The 25024-nt window shown below is 37.7% G+C and overlaps 1 protein-coding gene across 1 annotated transcript in view; it reads left to right on the plus strand.

Annotated features, from left to right (window-relative positions):
- The window catches only part of quoa (quattro a), a 149712-nt gene that overhangs the window by 95886 nt on the left and 28802 nt on the right, over positions 1–25024 (plus strand). The window contains 1 exon segment of the mRNA XM_073822759.1: positions 23733–23930. Coding sequence (XP_073678860.1) covers positions 23733–23930 — 198 coding nt within the window.

The following is a 25024-nucleotide window of genomic DNA, read 5'->3' on the forward strand; positions in this document are numbered from 1 at the left end:
GAGGTAGCAACCGAATGCAAAACTGAAATTTGAAATTAAATTTGAATAAATTTGTATTTTAAATTTAAATTTAAATTTAAAGTAGACAAACAGCTGAGCCGCCTTCATAAAGTAGACATAAAGACAAGAACAGCTGAAGAGCTGCTCTCTGATGGACAAATTACATTGTTTTCTCTATAGCAGTGGTTCTCAAACTTTTTATACCAAGTACCACCTCAGAAAATATTTGGCTCTCCAAGTACCACCATACTGACCAACATCAAAATACAGTAACGTAGTAGTCCTAATTATTCAGCTTGCAATGCAAAGTTCAAAAACTAACCAGTTTTATTTGACCCTTAACATTTTCCTATTGTTAAAATAATTTCTCTAATAAGATTTCAGATGTTTTTATGATTACCATTTCCTCACTCAAAACTGAACCTCAAAAGAGAAACCTGAATCCCAGAATGCCACACAGACATATGCGGATGTTGTAACAGATCTCATTACTGAAAACCGGCCATGCTAAACAGCTCAAGTAATCTCTGATAAACGAGTACCTCTGCTCACCGTGATTGAAAATAGCACACGACTCTCAAACGAATGGCCAGGCAATGGGAGGCAGATGCATAACTGTAACATTCCCGCCGTGAGTCGCATTACTGCATGTAATATTAACATCCCTGAGGATTATGATTTCAGATCCGTGCACTCATCAACAGTCAGGAATTACAGTTGGATCTGTGATTAGCTTGCGCCGAGGCCGATCACACTGTTTATCATCCAAACACCCGCTGTGAGAGTTACTCTGCAGCTGCCGCATCGGATGACAAACAGCTGAATGACCCGCAAACAAACTGTGACCAGATTCAGAAAGGGGTTTGTTAATCGTCATCTTTCTAAAGACCAAAAATTATCAGGATTTGGGAGTTATTTCACACAAAAATTAAAACTTAAATCATTTACTCACCCTTATGTCACTCCAAACCTGTGATTTCTCTTTTTCTGTAAAACAAAAAAGATGTATTTACCAGAATGTCCAAGCTTCTCCTACACAACAAAAGACAGAAAATATAGCTTAAAGTTACCAAACTTCCTTAAATTTAGCATAAAATAAATCCCATATGACTTCTGCATGATATTCAAGAGAGTTGTGAGAAACAAACATGAAAATCATAAACATGTTGAATTTCATTTTTTGATTTAAATACCCCTTCAAATTTGACACTGTTGTTGCTTTTTATTTTAGTTTCCGTCCTCAAGTCTACGCAAGTACTTATACACAAACTTACAATGCTTCTTTCCAGGGTTACTGTAGTTAACCAAAACTAAAACCATAAAAAAAAACAAAAAAAAACTTTAATTACTTTAAACCTTAATTACTTTAAATGAGGTAAACTCAGATAAAATAACATATAAAATTAACAATATTAATAAGAAAATTAATCTTAAAAAATCTATAGACCTAATAAAAAGATACAGAAACACACACCAAAAAATACTAAAACGAAAAAGACAAATGAAAACTAATTCAAAATATTAATTAAAACTATATTAGTATCTCAATAAGAAATTGCCCTGTGTCTTACCCCAAAAAGAGCTTAAATTAGGTTTAAAAACATTTTCTCTTTAAAATTAAACTGGCTATTTCACTACTGTATCTTTAAGAAATTATACTGTACGTACGCAAATGAGCAGTGATGAGTAATAAAACTTGTGGCATCACAACCATGATTTCTGCTTCGCAAAAAAATATTTGCTTGCTCAGTTTTTTTCTGCTTTTCCAGTACAAATACCTATACAATCATAAATCAAGATGCATTTTCTTGAGAAGCAAAATGCGATAACAGGTGCTTTTTCTGAAAAGTGCATCAAAATTGAGTGACTTTATGCTTAAAACAAGAAAAAAGTCTGCCAAAAGTTTTCCTTTTAAATTAAATTAGTTTTTCTGACCACATTTGATTTTTTCTTGATTTAAGCAAAAGTCACTTTATTTTGATCAATTATTCAGAAAACAAGACTTAAAATCTTCATGTAAATGTACACTACCAGTCAAAAGTTGTTGAACGGTAAGATTTTTAATGTTTTTTTTAAGAAGTCTCTTGTGCTCACCGGACCTTCATTTATTTGATACAAAGTGCAGCAAAAACAGTAAAATTTTGAAATATTTTTACTATTCAAAATAACGTTTTTCTATTTAAATATATTTTAAAATGTAATTTATTCTTGTGATTTCAAAGCTGAATTTTTCGCATCATTACTCCAGTCACATGATCATTCAGAAATCATTCTAATTTGCTGCTAAAAAAACATTGTTATTATTATTATTTTGACAAAAAAAGGCCGAGTAGAATTTTGTCAGGTTTCTTTGAAATAAATATCTTTGATAAAACAGCATTTATCTGAAATAGAAATCTTTTGTACCATTAACAAATTTAAAGCATCCCTGCTAAATAAAAGTATTAATTTCTATAATTTCTTTCCCCCCAAAAAAATAAATACATGCATAAAAAATTATACTGACTTCAAGCTTTTGAATGGTATAGTGTATAATATTACAAAAGCTTTTTATTTCAGATAAATGCTGATCTTTGGATCATTCTATTCATCAAAGAATCCTGAAAAAAATGCACTCAACTGTTTTAAATATTGATAATAATAATATCAATAATCAAAAATAATAATAAATGTATCCTGAACAGCAAATCAGCATATTAGAATGATTTCTGAGGAATCATGTGACACTGAAGACTGGAATAATGATGCTAAAATTCAGCTTTGAAAACACAGGAATAAATAAGGTTTACATGTAAAACATATTCAAACAGTTATTATAAATAGTAAAAATATTTTAAAAATGTACTTTGGATCAAATAAATGCAGGTTTGGTGAGCAGAAGAGACTTCTTTAAAAAAACCTTCTGTCCAAAAATCTTTGACTGGAAGTGCATCTTGATTTAAGAATATTTGTACTGGGGGACAAAAAAATGCCGAAGAAGAAAATATTTTTGATGCAGTGTGAATGGCCCATTTTTGCACTTTAGTTTGCACTACAAACCCATTACGTAATCACTGTCAAACATGAACTGAATGAACTGAACTTCATCGTAGTAACAACTGAGCTTCTCGCTCTTCCTCTGATGGATGATATGTCTGGACTCCCTGGTTACAGTGGGACTAACTTTAGCGCTGTTGTCAATTCACTTCAGTTTACATTCTTACATAATGTGAATTTGTCACAAGGCCAAGGACAGTCACGGCAGCTCTGACAAACCCACAAGACCAGCCGCCTCGGGCCGCGCGGCTCTCTCTGACCCGCGGATCGGGTTCCTGAGATGCGCCGTGGCATTTCCTGTATTCCCTGAGGTGTCCGTGCTGTAGAGAGAAAGGAAGGCGCATCAGTCATTGTTTTCTCTAGTAAGGTCGTGACTGTTTAGATGTGTTGAGGCGCGTGGGACCAGTGATCAGCTCTAAACGTGCTGCTGTTAGAGGCTGAAGCTGATTTCCGCTGCTGTCGACAACACGAAAGCATCAAAATAATTCAGTAACACTGTTGTTGTTGTTTTGTTATGTTTTTTTTTTATTGCAAAAGTCATAAAAGCCTTTCTTTTTCCAACAGTACAGAAACCACAGATGAAAACTTGAATATTGGGAAAAAGTGTATGAATGCACATTCCCTATTACTGATACTAAATTGTGACACTGGACCACAAAACCAGTCTTAAGTCGCTGGGGTTTGTTTGTAGCAATAGCCAAAAATACATTGCATGGGTCAAAATTTTAGATTTTTCGTTTATGCCAAAAATCATTGAGAAATTAAGTAAAGTTCATGTTCCATGAAGATTATTTGTAAAATTCCTACTGTAAACATATCAAAATGTAATTTTTGATTAGTAATATGCATTGTTAAGAACCTAATTTGGACAACTTTAAAGGTGATTTTCTCAGTCTTTTTGATTTTTTTGCATCCTCAGATTTCTGATTTCAAATAGATGTATCTCAGTCAAATATTGTCCTATCCTAACAAACCATACATCAATAGAAAGCTTATTTATTGAGCTTTCATATGATGTATAAATCTTAGTTTTGTCAAATTTAACCTTATGACTGGTTTTGTGGTCCAGGGTCACAATTGTGTTAACAATCAATATTCTGTGGAAGCCCATTTTCACCACTGAATGAAAAAAAGGCAATTATGACATTATATCTCACAATTCTGACTTATAAATTCACAACTGCGAGTTATGAAGTCGGAATTTTGAAACAAACTTACAATTCTGAGACATGAACTCGCAATTCTGACTTTTTTCTCCGAATTGTGAATGTATTTCTCAGTATTCTGACTTTAACATGCAAATATGAGTTATTAAGTCAGAATTGATATACACTTGCAATTCTGAGAACATGTCAGTCTTTTACCTCGTATGCTGACTTTATAACTAACTTGCAATGGCAAGTTTATGTTGTGCAATTCTGACTTTAAAACTTCTCAGAATTGCAAGACATAAACTGAGTTTATATCTTGCAATTCTGACTTTAAAACTCGCAATTGTGAGTTTATATCACACAATTCTGACTTTATAACTTCGGCCCAGTGTTTAATTTAAATTTTTTTTTTTTTTTATAAGTCAGACAAGATATATAGCACTTATTAAAAACAGACAACAGACTTTATCTTACATAACAGCTGTGAAAATTTGCTAAAAATTAACTCACCCTCAAGGCGTCCAAGATGTATGTGTTTCTGTATCAGATTTGTAGAAATGTAGCATTATATCACTTGCTCACCAGTGGATCCTCTGCAGTGAATGGGTGCCGTCAGAATGAGAGTCCAAACAGCTGATAAAAACATCACAATAATCCACACCACTCCAGTCCAGTCTATCAATTAACATCTTATGAAGTAAAAAGCTGCATGTTTGTAAAAAAAAAAATTAGTCCATAATCCATAATAACAGCTCCTCCAGTCGTTCTACTGTACATCAAAACCTAACCACATATTTTATTAGAGCTGTTCTGGCTTGTAAACAGTGCTTGATCTGTGCATATTTCTCTCTTGATTCAAACCAGAAGAATTTTTAGCTGAAGGAAGCATTATTATGGATTATGGACTCGTATATTCCTCGTATAAATCCAGAAATTATGGATTTGTTTCTTACAAATGCACAGCTTTTGGCTTCACAAAATGTTAACTGATGGACTGGAGTGGTGTGGATTTATTGTGATGTTTTTATCAGCTGTTTGGACTCTTATTTGACGGCACCCATTCACTGCAGAGGATCCATTGGTGAGCAAGTGATGAAATGCTACATTTCTCCAAATCTGATGAAGAAACAAACTCATCTACATGTTGAAAGGCCTAAAAGTGAATACACTTTCAGCAAATTTTCATTTTTGGATGAATTATTGCTTTAAACACACTGTCTGATGTCCAGACTCTATGGCTTGTGATCTGTGTTTAAACTCTCTGTATCTGTTAAACACACACACATAGATATCTTTCTCATGAAGGGTCAGGTCGGTTTAATGGCTGCTATCTTTAACTGCTATTTATCTAATGGATCTCTAGAGAACAGCAATTTCTCACTCAGCATGTAGAGAAATTATAAACTGAACGCCTCTGTTTCCCTCTCTCTCTACCCGACTGACATTTGCATTTCTATGTGCATGTGGGTTATGAAGCAGATTTGTGTTTGTTAAATGACAAACTCCATCTTTTTTGATTGATTGATTGTTGCTAAATATGCATTTACCAAGTAAGCAAATCATTTCTCTTCGCTGCATGAGTAATTGCGAGTTATGTAACACTGTGGTTCCAGTTCTCTCTCCGGGGAATGTGTCTCTGAGTTCATCTCATGAGGTTTAGTCTGTGACCATGTCTGTGGTCAGCTGTTATCTGAGCGATCGCTGCGAAGGACATTTGTTGGTTTGCAGTTGTTAACTGTTTGTCTGCTTCCCGGAGAGTTTACGAGGTTCTAAGTCTCGTGTCGAGTCACAGATTTACACGGTTTGGATATATGCATCAGTATTTATTTGATCAAAAATATGGTGAATAACAATAGTAATATTGTGAAATAGTATCACTATTCAAAATAGCTGTTCTCTATTATAATATATCATAAACTCTAATTTAATTCTGTGATGAAAAGCTGAATTTCAGCATCATTACTCCATTCTTCAGTGTCACATGATCCTTCAGAAATCTTTTTTTAATATGCAGATTTTGGTGCTTATTTAAATATTCTAGAGGTTTCATCACCGATAACTTAGGAATCAAAAGTTCTTTAAATTTTATTGAATTTATATGTTTCAAACTTGGAAGTTGATTCAAAAAGTAACTGAAAGTATTGAACATTTATTGCAACATTTTGTCCCAATTTTTGAATTGGGAGATATAAATTCACAATTGCAAGTTATAAAGTCAGATTTGTGTGATATAAACTCACAATTATAATACAATCTAAGAAGACAATTCATATTTATTAATTACTTATTTTTGAATTAATAATAAAATATTCAACATGAAACAAAAAAAAAAACCTTATTTAAGCATTTTTGATGTTATTGCAGTTCACTGGTGAAACTTGTCTTTCATCAAAATTTGATAACGTGAGGCTTTTGCTTTTTGCTTGGTTTATAACAAAATAATGAACAATAAGATCAAATTTCACAAAATCCTGAATGAGTGAAATCAAGTTACAGTGACGTACACTGTAAAAAAAAAGATTTTTTTAGAAGCTGTAAATAAAGATGATTGGATTTCTGAAGTGTATTAAGAGTATGTTTTACAAGAAAATAGTATTTCAGTTTTTCATCATCAAAATTTAATGTTAAATTCAATGGTTCTTACTGCTTCTTTGTGATTATTTTTAAAGATTTACTAGCGATTTATGAGTAAAAACTGTTTTCACGTAAATCCTACACATTCTAGTGTACTAAATGCATTAAACATGCAATTTCATGTTGACTAACTAAAGCTCAGAAGATGGGAAGAAATGTTTTTTTGTCACAATTCTGACTTTATTTCTTGCAGTTGTGTTTATACAGTATCATGCAATTCTGAGAAAAAGTCAGAACTTTTATTTTATATCTCGCAATTTTGAGTTAAGTTGAGAAAATTTTGACTTTGTTTTTGCCGTTTCATTGTGATTATTTGTAAAGATTTATTAGCGACTTATGAGTAAAAATGGTTACCCCTTCAGTCGAATCACTTCGACGTTACATTGGGATCTCGCTTGAGAGACCGATCACCTCTGAGCCTTATTAAAAAGGCCAATTGAAAATTGGCGAGTGGACGTGCGCGCCGGCCACGCCCCCGTACATACGGGTATATAAGATGGCTGCGCGCACCACTCAGTCAGACTTTTGCTTTCAGAGCCGATGTGTCGAGCCTCTAAACAGCCGAGAAGAGTTCTTCAGAGTTCATGCTCCCTCCTGCTGCTGCGCTGCCATAACTAAAAGAGTGTTTCACAGAAAGAGCATTGTTTGGCAGCCGTCAGCGCGGTCCCGCGGGCGGCCGTTTTCACGGCCATATAAAGCCTTTTTGCATTCCAGCGAGCAGCCCCGGCGAGTGCATTGCCCCGCGGCCCCTCCCTGGGCAAACCGGGATCACAAAAGAGCAATTTCTAGCGGCCGTTTTAGACGTCCTTTTCAGGATGTCTTTTCGGCCGTGCGTTTCTGGATGTGGTAGTTTCCTCTCCTCAGCGAACGGACATGAGCGCTGCCTCACGTGTTTAGGCTTGAGCACGCTGGGGTGGTGCTCATGAATGGTCCATGCGGTGAAAGCATGACCATGACCACGCTGAAGTCCTGCCGCTCGTTCGCGAGCTGGCTCCCCCCGCCTCCCTCCCGTGGTCAGCCGTTGAGCCGCCTATGCTCTTCGGCCACCGCGGTGGGGCGCGGGGGGGGACATTCAATTTACGATAGACAGCGTTCCGCCGGCTCAAAAAGCCCTGCGGACCTCTCTATCTCAGCGCGGTCCCGTTGAGTTTCCGCAGCAGACGCTTCCCCGCCTGGCGGGCTGAGCGTCTCCTTCGGTGCTCCTGCAGAGGATGAGATGTCTGTCACAGCATCAGAGGGAGAGTCAGACGGTGACACATCTCTTCCCGCGGCGCGGCGCCCACCCGTGGTCGCTGCCTCCCCGGAGGTTGATGTCGAACTGTCGGCTATGCTTTTCCGGGCAGCCGGGGGGGATCGGTTTGAGGGTTCCTCAGGGGCCTCCGGCCGATCCTTCTAGGCTGGACGACTGGTTCCTGGGGGGGGCACCGGCGGCAGCGCTGCGCTCCCCCCCGGTCCCGTTCTGACCGGATGTGCATGAGGAGCTGACAAAATCGATGGCGCCCTATTCATTGGAAGCGCACTCCAGCTCCTCTCCCCTCGCCACTCTCCATGGCGGGGCAGCCAAGGGGTACGTGGCGGTCCCCCAGGTCGGGCGCGCCATCGCGGTGCACCTTTGCCCACGGGCGCGGCCGCCTGGTGGGGCCCTCCGCGTCTCCCTTTTAGGGCATGTGAAATTTCTTCCGCCCTCATCGGCTGGGCCTTTTCTGCGCCCCCCGACACGCTGCCCCGCCCTGTAGGCCATTGCAACACTGCAAAAGTGCCAGGTACAGGCACCTTAAGGCCTGCACGAGAGTGGTCCTGACCAGGGGGTACTTGAAGAACTCCGCGCCGCCACTGACTTCGCCCTTCGGGCCACTAGGTCGCGGCGTGTCCCCTTGGTCAGGTGATGTCCACCTGCGTGGTCCAGGAACGCCACCTATGGCTGACTCTGGCCCGGATGGCAGAGGCCGACAAAGTTCGCTTTCTCGACTCTCCCATTCCCCAGAGCGGCCTATTCGGCGACACCGTGAAGGGTTTTTGCTCAGCGGCGTCGAACGTATCGCCGGCCCCCAAAAGCCTGCGATCCTCCGCCCATCAGCATACCCCGTCGAGTTGCCAGAGCAGTATGCCTCCCCGTCGTTCGGGCTGGGCGTCTCCTCTGGCGCTCCAACGGTCCAGAGGCAGACGGAGGCCGTCCAACATATCCTGCCCCGCCGCGAAGTTACCATTCCGCCGCCTGGGCCCCCGCCTCCGCCTGCCCGTCGCCGAGGGCGTCCCCCCGCAGCTCCGTCCCCTGCTGAGCCACACGATCCAGGCTCGCAGCCGACGTCGAGCCGCCCGTGGGAGAGCGACGCCGCTCGCCTCTCAGGGTCCTGCGACGGAAGACCCTCGCAGGCGAGCTTCGAAGCGTCCCTGATGCGAGCACCCCCGGAGGTGGAGAGAGCTACTCTGTCGGCACTCCCGCTGGAAGCGGGACTTAGCCGGTCATTTGAAATCACAGAAAGACCCAGCTTTCTCACCTCTGGGGCCCCGGCCCCGAGTTTCCTTCCTGAGCAGCACTTCCACTCCTCGGAACCGGACTCGGGACCGGATGTCGCCAGCGCGGGAACCAGGGAAGTAGGTAAGCACTGCTTAGCGCAGTTAGACACTTCTCCAGGACGTTTATCCTTCTGGGTTTTGTCTCCTTCCCTGTCTTTCCCCAGGCTGCCCCACCACGGTCACGCCGGTCAACGTTCCCTTGATACCACTACACTGGTTGATACGGACGGTACGGCCCGGCTCCAGGCGTCCGCCCAGACTCACAGGTACCCCTTACATTCTTTATTCGGAAACAGGTGTGCCTCTGTTCTGCCTGCGGAGGTCGCGTTCCTACTGGCGAAGGACGCGATCCAGCCTGTCTCTCCGGCCGGGACGAGGTCGGGGTTTGATAAGAGTCCTGACTTCACGTGTCCAGTTAGAGTGGTGGGTTAACATCCGCCCTGGATGGAGCTCTGTTCCGATCCCTTCTTAGGCTGTCGGCACACATGCTCACGACGACGCACATACAAGTATGTTTCCGTCTCCAGGGCTGGGTTGCAGCCATCTGCCTGAAGGGCACCCGCTGTCGCGTCTCGATCTTTCCCCGGCGCACACCCCTCCGGCGGTCTGCCCCGGGGGTCGAGCGCTCAGCGCGAGGTGCTTCCACTTGGCTAGTCCCTCTCCTTCCTGCCTTCTTTAGGCCATGGGAGCTCCCCTGTCCCCTCTTCGGCAGACAGGTACTCGCGTCCTCAACCGTCTCTTCGACTGGTGCTTACCAGCCCACTCGTGAGTTCCGTTGTGCGAATACAGGGACCTGGTGCCTCGGCACCCCCGCCATCTGGTCCTTCAGGCCAACCGAGGGAATCCCTTTCCTCGGTCGGGAGCCCGACTCGGTCCACAAGACGGCCCGCCTTGCTACCAAGAGCGCGCAGTTGGTGCTGTAGTCCCTGAGCTAATCAGGTACTATACAGCGGTCCTCTCAAAATCAGAGGCTCCTGGGGCACATGTCAGCTCTAGCCGCTTGCCGTTAAGCTGTTTCATGTGAGACCGCTGCAGCACGATCGAGTCCTATGATGGGCATGGCATCTCGGCTCTCTCCGGACTGGCATTTTCCCGCAGTATTGCCGACAAGTCAGCCCGTGGCTTACCACGGGTTGGGTTGCCATGTACAACAGAGGCTTACAGCCCCTCCCATCTGCTCCCATGGAGTCCAACGTGGCAGATTTTGCTACTTGCCATTCATTTGAAGCAGGGAAACTCAACCGTGCAGCCGCCCGGTTCCCACGGCAGTCCACCCACCTGCAGAATGGCGACTCCACCCCGTGACGCAGCTAGTAGGAGTTATATCGGCAGGCCCAGCCACATCCGCTCGCCCTCCCGATTCCTCCCATTGTCAGAGTAACTCTGGCACATAGCTGACCTCCGGGGCCCAAGTACGCCCTTCCCCAGTGAGCCTCCTTGCGCAGACTCTGTGCGAGTCCAGGGAGGACGAGGAGTAAGTCTGAGGTTGCGCTGCAAGGACGGCCCACCCGGACTTAGGTCTTAGTAACCATCCCCTCGCGGCAGTCCCTCCCTGTAAGGGCACGGCTTGACACCGTAGATCTCTCCGGCCTTTCACAGGCCGCGATACAAACTATCACTCGGTACTGGGCTCCCTTGGCAAAGGTTGGCTCACGCACTGAGATGAGGTCTATCGCTGGCATTCCTCTCGCTGAGAGGCACAGAGATACACGATTGCAGTAGTGCTTCCTTTCCTGCAGGAGAGTTAGAGCGCAGGCTGTCCCCTCGACTCTCGGAATATATGCCGCCGCTTAGCCGCATATCACATGCAGTAGATGAAGCAAAATAGGTAAGCACCCACTGGTCGTGAGGTCCCTCAGAGGTGCCAGACCGCGCCTCATACCCTCTTGGGACCCCCCCGTCGCCCTTCGGGGCCGCGGGGCGCTCCATTTGAGCCCCTGGCCTCAGTCGAGCTAGAATTCCTGTCATTTAGACAGCGCTCCTGATTGCCCTGGCCTCCATCAAGAGGGTAGGAGACCTACAAACTTTCTCTGTAGGGAAGCTTCCCCGTCGCCTTCTCAGGCCGCGGGGCGCTCCCTTGGAGCCTCGGGCCTCAGTCGAGCGAGAAAAACGCTCCTGACTGCCCTGGCTCCCATTGAACGAGCAAAGGTTCCCCAGAGGTGCTCAGTGGGCCTCAGTCGAGTCCTGTCATTAAGACAGCGCTCCTGACTGCCCCGGCTCCTATTAAGAGGGTTGGAGACCTACAAGCTTTCCTTGCCAGCAAAGTGTGTCAAGAAGTTCGGGCCCGGCGACTCTCACGTTACTACCTGAGACCCCGGCCCGGCTATTGTGCCCAAGGTTCCCCACCACGCTTTTCCGCGGTCAGGTGGTGAACCTGCAAGCTCTGCCCTGGAGGAGGCAGACCCAGCCTTGCGATGTTGTGTCTATGTGAAAATGAATTCGCTCGGCACTTCAGACGCACCTAGCAGCTTATCTGCTTGGGGTTCAGCAGAAAGGGAATGCTGTCCCCAAACTGAGGTGGCTCATTGGGTGGTAGATACCTCTCCCTCTCTTATCTATATCTGGGAGAGCCATGCCCCTTAGGTGTTCATGCCCACTCCATTAAGAGTGCTGCTTCATCCTATGCGTTGGCTCATGGCGCCTCACTAGCAGATATCTATAGAGCTGCGGGCTGGGCGACACCTAATACCTTCGCTAGGTTCTTCAACCTCCGCGCAGAGGCCGTTCCTCCCGTGTCTTAACATAAGACTTCAGGCGAGCGGGGGGACGGCTGGTGTCGGCTTGCTGCGCCATTCCCACGTGGATCCGTGCGCTATCTCCCAGAATGTTCCCTCCGGCGAACCTGGGTCCTCCATGCCCCGCAGTCAGGGCTAGATGCGGAGTAGTCCTTGGCTGTGATCCTGCCTGGGTCTCCTTCGCCCCGCAGGTTGTGGCTATACTTTTCAATATTTTCCAGCGGAGGAGACCGCTGTTTCCCTCGTGTATCCCTAAGAAATCTTATGGATATATTGAATTATTCTCATTTCCACATGCACAAATTGCATGTGCTCCGCCCCCCCAACCCATGCTTCAGTACATCTGGCATCCCTGCAGGCCCCCTTATAAAAAGGGGGCCTCGGGGCGTTGGGAAGGTTACGTTCAATGACCGCCTGCGGACACGTCTGGGAAGACCTGCCGGCACGTGGCATTGTGCGTAACGCGGCGTCAGGGTCGTGGCCTTTTCCATGGGTCTAGTTCCCAATGTAACGTCGAAGTGATTCGACTGAAGGGGTAACGTCTAGGTTACGAAGGTAACCCTCGTTCCCCGAAGGAGGGAACGGAGACGTTACATTCCCCTGCCACGCCCCTGGCGTCGCGCTGACGCTGGGCTCTCCCGGCTCTTCAGCAAAAGCCTGACTGAGTGGTGCGCGCAGCCATCTTATATACCCGTATGTACGGGGGCGTGGCCGGCGCGCACGTCCACTCGCCAATTTTCAATTGGCCTTTTTAATAAGGCTCAGAGGTGATCGGTCTCTCAAGCGAGATCCCAATGTAACGTCTCCGTTCCCTCCTTCGGGGAACGAGGGTTACCTTCGTAACCTAGACGTTTCCAAGTAAATCCTACACATTTTTTTGGTGTACTAAAAATACGTTTTTATGTGCACTATTAAAGTTTTTTTAGTGAAATACAATCAAATTCTGAAAATTAAATGCATTAAAAATTCAATTTCATGTTTCAAGTTTTTATCTCGCAATTCTGACTTTATAACTCATAATTGTGAGTTTATTTTACAGAATTCTGAGAAAAGTGTTTATTTCGCATTTTTGACTAATTCTGAGCTTCTGACTAAGTAAATAAAGCTCAGAGAAGATGAGAGAAGAAATGTGATTTTTTGCAAGTTTTTATCTCACAATTCTGACTTTATTTCATGCAGTTGTGTTTATATCACGCAATTCTGAGGAAAAAAGTCAGAACTTTTATACCTCGCAATTCTGGCTTTCAAACAGAATTCTGAGCTTCTGAATAAGTAAATAAAGCTCAGAGAAAATGAGAGAAGAAATGTGGGGGTTTTTTGCAAGCTTTTATCTCGCAATTCTGGCTTTATTTTATATCTCGCAATTCTGATTTTATAACTTGCAATTGTGAGTTTATATTACACAATTCTAACAAAGTCGAAATTGCGAGTTTTAATTTATTTATTTATTAAATTCTTGCTGTTTTGTTATTATTTCCAAAGATTTACTAGCAATTTTAATTAAAAACTATTTCTAAGTAAATTCTACACATTTTTTAGTGTACTTAAATGTTTTTTATGTGCATTAAACATTCATTTTTCAGTGAAATACAATAAAATTATGAAAATTAAATGCATTAAAAATGCTATTTCATGTTGACTAAGTAAATAAAGCTCAAGATGAGGAAAACTTCTTTTTTTTTGTACATTTTTATCTTGCAATTCTGGCTTTATTTCTTGTGTTTATATTACACAATTTTGATAAAAAAATAGTTGAAATTGTGAGTTTTTATTTCACAATTTTGACTTTGTTCTTGCTGTTTCGTTGTGATTATTTATAAAGATTTACTAGAGACTTATGAGTAAATACTGTTTCTAAGTAAATTTTACACTTTTTTAGTGTATTAAAATACACTTTTATGTGCACTAAATATATATTTTTCATTTAAATACAATCAAATTACAAAAAAATTAAATGCATTAATTTTATTTTACCTTAACTAAGTAAATAAAGCACAGAAGATGAGACAAGAAATGTGCTTTGTTTTTGCAAGTTCTTATCTCACAATTCTGACTTTATTTCTTGCAGTTGTGTTTAAATCACGCAATTCTGAGAAAAAAGTTAAAATTCCGAGTCGCTTTGGATAAAAGGGTATGCTAAATGAATTAATGTAAATGGTAAGAATGTCACATTACTTTTATAAATACAAGTAAATCCCTAATCTCCCTAAAGAGTCTCTCTTTTTCTTATCTATGGACAGCCCACTTTCACACACACACACACACACACACACACACACACACACACACACACACACACACACACACACACACACACACACACACACACACACACACACAGGAGACTTTCAGTGTTCAGTTTGGACTCGGACAGAATGGATGGATTTATTTCACACAGATCAGCTTCACATAAATCACTTACTTGCTTCAGAAAGGACTTTAGAAAGGATGACATGGAGGTTTAACTGGAGAATCGCTGTCTTCTGGTCAGAATGGTAAGGTAACTTCTGTTGTTTTGTCTTCAGACCTTCTGCACCTGTGCTTTAATGCCATGAACCATGTTATTGCAATGCAAAGATATCTTATATATAGTGCTGTTTTGTTTTGCAATACAATTCTACGCAATGTGTATTTTATAGAAACACTTTATGGCATATATGAAACTTTTTGAAAGCAATGTGAGGAGAAAAGATCAGCAAGTCAGTGAATCATAATGCATGACATTCCTCTGAGGAAAGTCAAGCGTCTCGTTCCTCATGCATCAGATGCAGGAATGTTCTTTGTTGCCTGACTGTCCTGGAGAAAATAACATGCAAACATGAGCTCCGACACGTGATAAATGAAGTTACTGTCACTAAGGTATTGTTTAGTTGCTCTCTAAAAAGTTGATGAAATAAGAGAAAATCAGCGAAATGTGTTTGAAAAAGAATCTTCGACTGATCTTTGTGTCTCAATTTACATTTAAATTTACTTAAAAAGAAAGAAGAGACAAAATGACTTGCAGTGTGGATGCTTTTACAAAAATTTAATTGAAAAAAAAAGTGTTAAATTAATTTAATTAAAATACGACTTCATTAAATGAATTCATTACGTACAATTATTTTATATAATATATAATTTTTATTAAATTAATTTCCCGGTTATTAATTTTGAAAAAAATGTATTGAAAAATATTTTCCAAAAATAAAATTACTTGCAAAGTAATTTTTTTTCTTTAAGTTATATTTTAAAAACAATAAATAAATAAAGTTAGTGCAATTGAAATTGTATTAATTAAAATACAAAAAGAAAATGATTTAGCAAAAATTTAATTGAAAGTATTAAATTAATTCAATGTTATTAGAATTGTATTCATTAAAATAATATTTTACAGACTGCAAATTAATTGTTTTTTAAAGTATTCAATTAATTTGAAATTTATTGAAATTTCAATAATTAAAATAGGACTTCATTAAATAAATTCATTACATACAATTATTTTATGTATTATATAAGTTTAATTAAATTACTTTTTCGGTTATTCAATTTTTAAAAATAAAATTACTTGCAAAGTAATTGTTTTTTGTGTTATTTTTAAAAACAATAAATAAATAAAGTTAGTGCAACTGAAATTGCATAAATTAAAAATAATTGAAATGAAAGTATTAAATTAATTAAATTTTATTAAAATTGTATTTATTAAAATAAAAATTCATTAATTAAACTTATTTTATGTAATAAATAATTTGCATTAAATTACTATTCTGGTTATTCAATTAAAAATATATATATGTATCGAGATACTTTCAAAAAATACAATTACTTGCAAATTAATTGTTTTTTTTATATTAAATTAATTTCATTTCAGTTATTAAAATAAGACTTCATTAAATACATTTATTACATAAAATTATTTTATGTAATATATCATTTTAATTCAATTACTTTTCCGGTTATTCAATTTTTTGAAAAATATGTATTGAATGATATTTTCAAAAAATAAAATTACTTGCAAAGTAATTGTTTAAGTTATTTTTAAAAACAATGAATTCATTTAGTGCAGTTGTGCAGTTCAATTTTATTAAAATTTCATTAATTAAAATAAAAATTCATGAAATAAAATTATGTAATATATAGTTTTCGTTAAATTACTTTTTCATTTATTACATTTTAAAATGTATGTATATATAATTTTAGTTAAATTATGTTTAGAATATACAGTTAAAATAATGCATTGAGAGACATTTTCAATAAAAACGTTGCAGTTGTTGATTTTGTTTGAACTCTTTCTATGGGAAAATAATTTACATAGAAATTAAACATAAAAACTGAGCTAGATTATATATTTACTATACTTCATACTAATTCAAGATATGATACATATTGAAATTCATCATACATTGTAATTCATAATTCAATGATTTAACATCAAACTGGTCATCCAAGTCAAAATGTCTGATATATTTTATTTGATATTATATTATTTACACACTAAAGTTCAGCACTCAGTTTTAAAGAGTCTGTCATTACAAAACAAATTATTGACCTAAAGTCAGAGCAGCAGAAATAGTGATGTTTGATTAACAAACACTACTAATATTATAAAAACTTTAATAAAATAATAAATCTGAAACCTAATAACTAAATGGGAAAACACATTAGCACTGACTTCAATACAGAGTACAGATCTTCTCAACAAAACAGCATTTTAAAAATCATAATAAAGCCACTTATCTTACCTAAATGCTGCAGGTTATGCTTGTGTCTCTTTTTTATGATTGTTTAGCCAGCGCCAGGTTTTCTAGCTAACTAGGCTGACATTTGTTGGCTTTTACCAGATACTGCCATCTACGGGTGATCAAGATGTTCTCCACCTGAAATATCTGAATCACAGAAAATACAAACAAATAAATAAATGTAGCAAGGATTTAAAATATTGATGCAAAATTGCCACACAAATGATTCAGCGGATTCATAATTTTATCTCCACAAACTACACCGAGTAACATTTGTTTTTTGTGAAATCATTTACACAATTTATGGTTTTATCAGTGCAAACTAAACTGAAAAAAAATGGCCAGAAATTGTTAGTTAATTTCACAAATTACAAAGAATCGGCAAGTAACACATTGAAATAAACATTTCTTTGAAGTAAAAAGACTTGAAATATATTTTCTTGTATATTTTCAAAATAGTTCAGGAATCATTTTGAAACAATTTTTTAATTATAAAATGCTGTTACTATTAATGGTCCATCTCTGTCACTCTGGATTAAGGAAATGTCTTCTTGTATAGCAATGGAAAGACTTAGTAAATCAAACAAAAAATGCGCACATTTTACAATATTTGGGACTCCTTCCTTTGTTTTTTAGATGAGAATGGACTGACTGTTGAGTAACACCAAATAATCTGATCATGCTCAAGTGTCTGATGACAGTTGACTTATTTTAATATATTTTTCACTTTTATTGGAATTTATATGTATTGAACTGTCATTGTCTTAAAGTATTTTACTTTTTATTTTATTTTATTATTATTATGTTTATTTAATTTTTTTTTTTTTTTTTTTTTTGATTATGTGTATGTTCTTATGGCTCTGTCGGGGATAGGATGGCTGTTCTTTGGTTGGTGTTTGGTTACCAATACAGTATATATGTAAAACATTTTTTTTCTTAATGTTTTGAAACAATAAAAAAGTATCTTAAAAAAAAAGAAAAAAAAAAGAAATTGCTAGTACATTTCACAAATACTTACAAAGAAGCAGCAAGTAACACTGAATTAACCATTTCATAAAAGAGGTTGTAAAAAGGAAAGACTAAGATATTATTTTCTTGTAAAATATGCTCCAATAAAATTATGTACAACATCAAAAAGTAATTTATTATAGAGTATACATATTACCTTATACATATTACATGTAAACCCTGAAAGACAAAGGCAAATCTAACTGTTCTTGCTTCAGTTTGCAGCTAAACTAATTTTATTCTGCTATGGTCTAAAAACAAATGTGACTTTGTTGGATCTTTTGTATGGACTACAGACTGCTGTTTATATTGAGTGTATTTGCGTATATGAGAGAGAAACTGGACACTAGAAACTAGGGTACAGAACATCAGTCATGTGATTTGATGGATGGCCGCTGGGGTCAGAGGAGATTCGGAGGTCGCTGTGAGTACATTTCAGCAAGCCTCAAACGTGGCGTCGGTTTCTCGCTCGACATAAATGCGGATCGGTCAGAAATACACAGAGCAGGACGGGATCCAGTATCACAGACGTGTCCACTCTCACATCACATACAATACTTCACAAGATACACTTCAAGACACGATCCCAACGTGTTATGTTCAGTCTTATTAAAGGTACACTACATGGTTTTTCATTTTATGAATTTATTTAAAAAAAAATAACTTAAAAACCTTAAGGGGAGACACTGCAGGTGAATAGGGTAAATATACAGTAGATATTGAAAATTGCAAACATTTTTTGTATTACAAGTTTTTTTAAATGTTAGGTTTAAATATGCAAATGAGGCATTATTTAATGAAATATGCGCTAGTTTGCATAGATTTCTAGTACAAAAGTCAGATTCAAAATTCCTGTTTATTTATTTATTTATTTTTTTGACATATTAGAGTCAAAGGTTTTTACAGAGGAGATTTTGGGTATCTCATTTTGTCACAAAAAAAAAAAAAAAAAAAAAGAACAGACAGAAAACAATATTTTTTTTTTACAATTTTTGGGGGAATAAAATGTTGTATAAAATTTGATAATAAAATCCCTCTGTAAAAACCTTCAGGATATAGACAGGAATAAAAATGTAAAGTTTGGTGTGTGTGTGTAAGTGCTACTGAGGTGGAGATTTATGGCTCAGTGTAGAAGAAAAAAAATCATTTTGAGAAAACGGCCTTTAAAAATATGTATTGTAATTGAAACCTATTGACACAAATAGATAACGTGCTATAAATGAAACACTTAACAGTGTTTGTTGGATGTTTTCTTTCCACTAGTCTGAAAAAAACACTTTATGAAAAACTAAAAAGGCCAAAATCTCAAACGTAATAGGAGCATGAAAAACTGTTTTTGCCTGCAGTGTCTCCGCTTAAACTTAAATCTTTTTAAAACTAGATTCCGGCCTTATCCAAAAGTCATTCAAAAACAGTCTAAACTAAACAAAACTAATCGATATCATCATACTTTCCTAGTTATTTAATCATAGTACATTAATCAGTTGTGTTACAAGTTTTCTTAAACATTATGTTATGTGTAAATATGCAAGTGATGCATATCTTAATGAAAATGTACTAATTTGCATCCATTACCTAAACATAAATCTGAACTCTGGATTAAGCCAGGTTCACAATTCTTACTTAATTTTGTTGACATATTAGGGTTAAAGGTTTATATAGAGGGGATTCTGACAGGGCCGTCGCCAGATCATTTTCATGGGGGGGCACAGTTTTTATATATAATAATTTATATATTTAATTATATATAAAACATTAACTTGAATAATGTTCTATATTAAAACATATTTTAAAGCATGTTTTTGCAGCGTTGAACAAGAAGATAGAAAAAATATATATTTTCACCACATTTCAGAAATAAAATGTTATATACATCAGTGCAAATGATATATGAAAAAAGAAACCTCTTCAGAATATAGATAGGAATAAAACTGCTAAGTTTGGTGCATGTAAATGCAGCCGAAGAGGAGAAAAATCTCTTTAAAGATATAAATGGCAATTAAAATCTACAGACACACAAGTGTAATAAAAATATTTAAATTAGATGTGTTCTTTTCACTAGTCTGAAAGAAGACTAAATAACATTACTTATGAAAGTAAAATAACCCGGAAAAAAAAAAAGATTCATTGGTGAGTGGTTGCAATCAATTTATTTTAGCTACATTTAAATAAACACAATTTGTTGACTAACTTTCACTTTTTTTTTTACTTAAATGCAGCTAAAATAAATTGCTTGCAACCACTTACCTTAAATTTTTTTTAGTAAATTTAATGAATATTTTTTTCAGTGCTTTTACAGTTTGACCAGTGCATGAACAAAATGCCTTTGAGTGTTGAGTCATTCATAATAGAAAGGAAATTGACTATTTTTAGTTCATGTTGACTTTAAATTTGTTTCTTGCATTTAAAGGTTTCTGAACATTAAATTTGTGGTGATCTGTAACTTTCATAGGCGGACAGTAGTGAAGTATTTTTACTTTGCTATAAAAGTACTTTAAAGAAAAAGTTACTTCACAACATTCCAAAGCACAATATTGTACTTTTTTACTGCTCTATGTTTCATATTAAATATAATTGAATACTTAATTACATTAGAAATCTATTACTTTCTTATTTTTACTCAAGTAAAAGTAATTCAAAGATGGACATGAGTACAAGAAAGTACTACTTTTTTAATGTTCTTAAGGATTAAAGGTAAAACAAACAACAACTTTTATTTATGAAATGTAGTGCAGTAAAAAGCATGACATTATGCTTTGGAATGTAGTGAAGTTTTTCAAAGAAAAACACTCTGATAACTTTTTAAATTTACTTCAGTAAAGTAAAAATACTTCACTATACTGTCCGCCTCTGGTAACTTTTTCTGGTTGAATGTGAGCAAGATGTGTGTATTTGATGTATTTGGCCCGTCACTTGGGGCCTTGTCCTTAAGTGGCATGTGTGTACTGTATGTGTATGTGTGTGCACGTATGTGTGTGTATACCTAAGCCCATTGGACAGTAGGAATGTCCATTAACCATGTGGTCCGTCACTGCTGAAACAGCAGCGGCTAAATCCAGATCCACAGACTAAAGGCCGGATTTTGGCCTGAGGGTCAGAGAAATTGAAAACTCCCACTGGACCATCTCTTGCTCTACCAGACCACACCTGTCTGTCTGTGTGACTGTAACACTCACAACCTTCAACTGAGCAGAAGAGACATTTTCTTTTCTTAAAGGATTAGTTCACTTCCAGAACAAAAATTTACAGATAATGTACTCACCCCCTTGTCATCCAAGATGTTCATGTCTTTCTTCAGTCATAAAGAAATTGTGTTTCTTGAGGAAAACATTTCAGGATTTCTCTCCATATAATGGATATGTATGGTGCCCCCAAGTTTGAACTTCCAAAATGCAATTTAAATGCAGCTTCAAAGGGCTCTAAACGATCCCAGCTGAGGAGGAAGGGTCTTATCTAGTGAAACGATTGGTTATTTTTGAGGGGGAAAAAAAAAGAGACAAATTTATATACCTTATAAATGCTTGTCTTGTCTCATCTCTGTGATGCACATGCGTAGTCTGTGTGATTTTGGTCAATACAGTTACGATCTTAAAAATAAAGGTGCTTCACGATGCCATAGAAGAACCATTTCGTATAAATGGTTCCAAAAAGAACCTTTAACATCTGAAGAACATTTCTGTTTCACAAAATATCCTTTGTGGCAAATAAGGTTCTTCAGATTACAAAAAGGTAAGAAAGAGGTGGTTCTTTAAAGAACCTTTGACTGAATGGTTCTTTGTGGAACTAAAAATGGTTCTTCTATGGCATAGCTTGAAGAACCTTTTGAAGCACCTTTATTTTTAAGAGTGTAGGGTATGTCAAAAAACTCCCATCTTGTTTTCTTCCCCAACTTAAAAATCGCCCTACATCGCTGCAGAAGTACCGACCCCGTGTTTCTCGCAGAAACGAGACAAGAGGAGCATTTGAGATTAAAAAGTATATATTTGTCAATTTGTTTTGAAAATAACCAATCATTTCGCTAGATAAAACCCTTCTTCCTTGGCTGGTATCACTTAGAGGCCTTTGAATCTGTGTTTAAACTGCATTTTAGAAGTTCAAACTTGGGGGCACCATACACATCCATTATATGGAGAGAAATGCTGAAATTATGTTTTCCTCAAAAAACTATTTCTTTACAACTGAAGAAAGAAAGACATGAACATCTTGGATGACAAGGGGATGAGGATTTTTGTTCTGGAAGTGAACTAATCCTTTAACTAACAATTAGATGTATATTTTCTTAAAGGGATAGTTCACCCAAAAATAAAAATGTGATGTTTATCTGCTTACCCACAGGGCATCCAAGATGTAGGTGACTTTGTTTCTTCAGTAGAACACAAATTAAGATTTTGAATGAATGGCAAATGAATGGTAATCAATGGGACCCATGGATTTGAGAGTCAAAACACGCACACGCACACGCACACGCACACGCACACGCACACAGATAAAATCAAATTAAACCCTGCGGCTCGTGACGATACATTGAGGTCTTAAAGGGGTCATCGGATGCAAAACTCACTTTTACATGTTGTTTGAACATTAATGTGTGTTGGCAGTTTGTACACAACCACCCTACAATGATAAAAATACACCCAGTGGTATTTTTTTATCTTTAAAAGTAATATCCCCTTTTTCAAATCAGGTCATTCTCAGCTTCTTGTCGGTGTGACAGCACACCAAAAGAGGCCGCTCCCACGATAGTTGATTGATGCATCTATGTTTTTGTGAATCATTCGTGACGCAGCTTTACCCACAGCAGAAGTGAGTATAAGAGTTTTTTTAAGCATCTTTGCAAATGGACTTTCTTAATAATGTGTTTGTTGGCGAGTTTCGCTGCTAAACGTAGCTAAATGCGGCTAAAGTAAACATTACGGCTCCTAATCCCACATCAGAGAGGGGCGGGGCGAGCAGAACTCATTTGCATTTAAAGGGACATGCAATAGAATGAGTTGATTTTTTGCAGAGCTGATTTTGGTAAAAGGTAAAAGGGTGTTTTTTTACACTTCTATTGAGAATTTCTAACCAAAGTATATTATAGACTTTTCATTAAAACCCTAAAGAATGATGAACTTGTGGAAAATGGGCATCCAATGACTCCTTTAACACACAAAACAATCAGTCTGTGCAAGAAATTGAACATAATTTATATACTGCGCAGACTGATTGTTTTGTGTCTTAAGACTTCAATGTATCGCCACAAGCTGCAGGGTTTAATTTGGTTTTGTCAGTGTATGTTTTTTGACTCTCAAAGCCGTGGGTCCCATTGACTGCCATTATAAGATTGACAGACTGCAATGGTTTGAGTTAAAATCTTTGTGTTTTACTGAAAAAACAAAGTCACCTACATCTTGGATGTCCTGGGGGTAAGCAGATAAACATCAAATTTTCATTTTTGAGTGAACTATCTTTTTAAGAACTAGAGTAGGAGATGAATGTGTAAAGTTTGTAATGTTACAAAAGACTCATCAAAGAATACTGAAAAATAAAATGTATCACGGTTTCCACAAAAATATGAAGCAGCACAACTGTTTTTAACATATAATAATAGTAATAATTTTACTTAATAATAATTAGAAATGCTTCTTGAACAACAAATCAGCATATTAGAATGATTTCTGAAGGCATGATGCTGAAAATTCAGCTTTGATCACAGGAATAAATTACATTTTAACATACATTCACATAGAAAACAGTTATTCTAAATTGTAATAATATTTCACAATTGCACTGTTTTTATGGTATTTTTCATCATACTTTTTTTACTTTTAAACTGTAATGTAAGTGAAACTGAAACATGATTTTTAAATAAATAATCTTATAAAATGTTATAATTTTTTATTTTTATTTGCTATATGTAATTTTCATTGATTGCAACTGTATGCATGTTCTCACAGAATCCCGAGTCCCTGGACTCATCGATCCAAAGCTGTCTGTCCGCCCTCTACGCACCGTTTGAGGTCACAGCCTCTACTGTCCTCAGCCAGCTCTTCCAGGTCATCGAGGGTCGTTACCAAGGAGACGCCCTCCAGTGTCTGACCGACTTCCTCATCCCTGCCAGGCACCTTCTGGAGAGCGTGCAGCAGGCGGCCTGTGTAAGTGTGGGAAAAATCATACATAAATAACCTCAGAAATCAGAACATACAGTCAAACTAGCAATGCACAAAGAAAATAGGCGTTTAAAATCATGAATAACAGTTACAGGACCTAAAATATATGGGCGTTTCCAAGAAAATAAACTCTCAAAAGAATTTTCACAGAATTTTTCCAACAGCGAACAGACATAAATGACAAAATCATGAACATTTAGTCCATCACAGTGTCATTTTCAAATTATGTATTTGTTTAAAAAAATTCTGTGGAAAAGATAAATAAAATAAACTAAAATGGCAAACTCTTGGGCCGATTTCATAAGCAGCATTTTATGTACAGTCAAACCAAAATTGATTCAGTCACCTTCAACATTTCTCACATTATCACGGTTTATTCACTATAGAGTAGAAAATGACAATAAAAATATGACAAGAACTCAAGAGTTAAACTGTGTCAGAACAAATACATCTTGATAATGTCAGGTCACTTTGATTGAAAGGTATAAACAAAAACATTGTCAGGTCAAAGGGTCCGAATAATTTTTGGTCCCAAATTTTGACAATTTTACTGGTAGTCCACTGTATGAAGAATATTTGGGTATAATATGTCATAGTTTACTTTATTTTGCTATCCCCACTTACATAAATGAACCATAGTGTCTTGCACCCAGTAAAAAAATCTAAAATTATATCTGGTGTCTGAATAGTTTTTGGTTTAATTGTATGTTATATACAATTAAATAATATTTAGAAAATTTCTGCATAATTTACCAATTTTTTGCTTATTCTGTGATAGGAAAGATATTTTTAGACATTTCAAATAACAAAATCAAATGGCATACTCTTCCTAGGGCAGATTTTATAGCATTTTATCCATCGTAAATAAAAAGAAACTAATATTTTGACATTTTTGACCAAAATTGCAGCTCATTCTTTGATGAAACATTGCTTTTTTGAGACATTTTAGATAACTTAAAATAGCAAACTCTTGCTAGGGCTGATTTCAAAGCCATCATTTTATTTATTACAAATAAATTTAAATAATATTTTGACATTTTTTCGAAATTAAAAAACAGGTCATTTTGTGATGGAAAGGA

This window comes from Garra rufa, chromosome 18 (genome assembly GCF_049309525.1).
Source record: "Garra rufa chromosome 18, GarRuf1.0, whole genome shotgun sequence".
NCBI lineage: Eukaryota > Metazoa > Chordata > Actinopteri > Cypriniformes > Cyprinidae > Garra > Garra rufa.